The sequence below is a fragment of the Diospyros lotus genome, chromosome 13 (genome assembly GCF_014633365.1).
Source record: "Diospyros lotus cultivar Yz01 chromosome 13, ASM1463336v1, whole genome shotgun sequence".
Classification (NCBI taxonomy): domain Eukaryota; kingdom Viridiplantae; phylum Streptophyta; class Magnoliopsida; order Ericales; family Ebenaceae; genus Diospyros; species Diospyros lotus.
Window position 1 is genome coordinate 17465174 of NC_068350.1, and position 2238 is coordinate 17467411.

At 36.5% G+C, this 2238-nt stretch overlaps 1 protein-coding gene across 1 annotated transcript; it reads left to right on the forward strand.

The window, feature by feature from the left end:
* Positions 1–933: 933 nt before the first annotated feature.
* LOC127788087 (uncharacterized) lies at positions 934–1911 on the forward strand. Its single transcript, XM_052316203.1, has one exon. It carries the CDS (start codon positions 934–936, stop codon positions 1909–1911), a length of 978 nt encoding a protein of 325 aa, XP_052172163.1.
* Positions 1912–2238: the final 327 nt, after the last annotated feature.

A 2238-nucleotide genomic window follows, 5' to 3' on the forward strand; every position in this document is an offset into this window, starting at 1 on the left:
AATCCGGGTTGGAGAAATCATCCAAATCTTTCATGGAGCATTAATCAGAATGTTCAACAGCCTATTTAAAGGCCGAATAATGGTCCTTTGGGATTCCATAACAATCCGGTGCAAGACAAGGTTAAATCAGTCGAGGAGTCTTTGAATAAGTTCATGGAGCAGACTGCAAATCTTTTTCAGAATCAATAAGCACAAATTCAGAGTCAAGGAATTGCAATTAAAAATATAGAGAATCAATTGGGGCAATTGGCAAATTCCATGAATTTTCGACCACAAGGTGCCTTACCGAGCAACACTAAGCAAAACCCAAAGCAAGAGGGCAAAGAACAATGCAAAGCAATTTCAAGCCACCAAACTTATGAGTTGACCAGCTTATATGCTCCACAATCAAATCCAAAGGAAACAGATCAACAGCTAGTGGAAGGCCAGTCAGATTTTGAGCAATTTGTGGATATGGGTGATGAGTTAAATGAGCATGGAGTGCCTTCAGTTAACCAAAATAAGGCTAAATCTAATGCATATGGAGAAAATTTTAGGAGGCAAAAGAAGAAGAAAGAGGAGAACTATCCAACTGAATATGACCCCAAATCAGGATACCCACCTCCTCCCTTTCCTCAGTGCTTATAAAAACAAAAACAAAGGCAAAATTTTTCTAAATTTCTTGAGGTTTTTAAGAAACTAAATATTAATATTCCTTTTGCAGATGCATTGGAGCAGATGCTGAGTTATGCTAAATTCATGAAGGACATACTCTCAAGAAAGAGATGGCTTGAAGACTACGAGACAGTTGCTTTGATTGAAGAGTGCAATGCTATTCTCTAAAACAAACTTCCCCCAACGCTCAAGGACCCAGGGAGTTTTACTATCCCTTGTACTATTGGTAATCAGTATTTAGGTCGAGCTTTGTGTGACTTAGGAGCTAGTATCAATTTGATGCCTTTTTCTATTTTTAAGAGATTAGAATTAGGAGAGGCTAAACCTACAACAGTATCCTTACAACTAGCTGATAGGTTAATTGAGTATCCATATGGAGTCATTGAGGATGTTTTGCTTAAAGTTGAAAAACTGATTTTACCTGTTGATTTTCTTGTTCTAGATATGGAAGAAGACAAGGATATTCCCATTATCCTTGGAAGACCATTCTTAGCTACAAGCAGAACTTTGATTGATATTCAAAAAGGAGAACTTACCATGAGAGTTCAAGACCAAGAAGTCACATTTAATGTCTTTAAAGCTATGAAATTTCCTAATGGTGTTGATGATTGTTTCAGGTTGGATGTGTTGGACACTTTGATGTTCGCTTCCCCCATTCCTAAAGAAGATGATCTGCTCCAAAATGCCTTGACAAATTTAGAGGCTTTTGATGATGAAGTCAAGGAATGCTGCAGGTTACTTGATGCAACACCAAAAATTCTGGCCAAGAAGACAAAAATTGATCCCTTACCATGTAAAAGTTCAGAATTTTTTAGTTCCTCCCATGAGCAATGTAAGGATAGATGTGAAGACACTAATTTTGTGCTAAATTGGAAAAAATGCCACTTTATGGTTAGAGAGGGTGTGGTACTTGGCCATAAAATTTCTTCGAGAGGTATTGAAGCTGATCATGCCAAAATTGACATAATTGCCAAGTTACCACCTCCTACATCTGTTAAAGGAGTAAGAAGTTTTCTAGGCCACGCAGGTTTTTACAGGAGGTTCATCAAAGATTTTTCTAAGATCTCTAAATATTTGTGCAACTTGCTTGAAAAAGATGTGCCATTTGTTTTCGATACTGCATGCATGAATGCCTTTCTAGTTCTTAAAGAAAAATTAACTTCTGAACCTATTATTGCTACTCCTAATTGGAACTTACCTTTTGAATTGATGTGCGATGCTAGTGATCATGCCATAGGTGCAGTGTTAGGTCAATGAAAAGGTAAGTTGTTCCATACTATTTATTATGCTAGTAGAACTCTTAATGATGCTCAATTGAATTATGTTACTATTGAGAAAGAGTTACTAGCCATTGTTTTTGCCTTTGATAAATTTAGATCATACTTGATTGGTTCTAAAGTTGTTGTTTTTACTGATCATTCTACAATAAAGTATCTTCTTTCTAAACAAGATGCAAAGCCAAGACTTATTAGGTGGGTATTGTTGTTGCAAGAATTCGACTTGGAAATCAAAGATAAAAAGGGTGTTGAGAATCTTGTAGCTGACCACCTAAGTAAATTGGAGAAACATGGAAACAATGAGCTA

Excerpts from the sequence above, each read along its gene's own strand:
- LOC127788087 (XM_052316203.1), top strand. The coding sequence starts at position 934 with ATGCCTTTTTCTATTTTTAAGAGATTAGAATTAGGAGAGGCTAAACCT.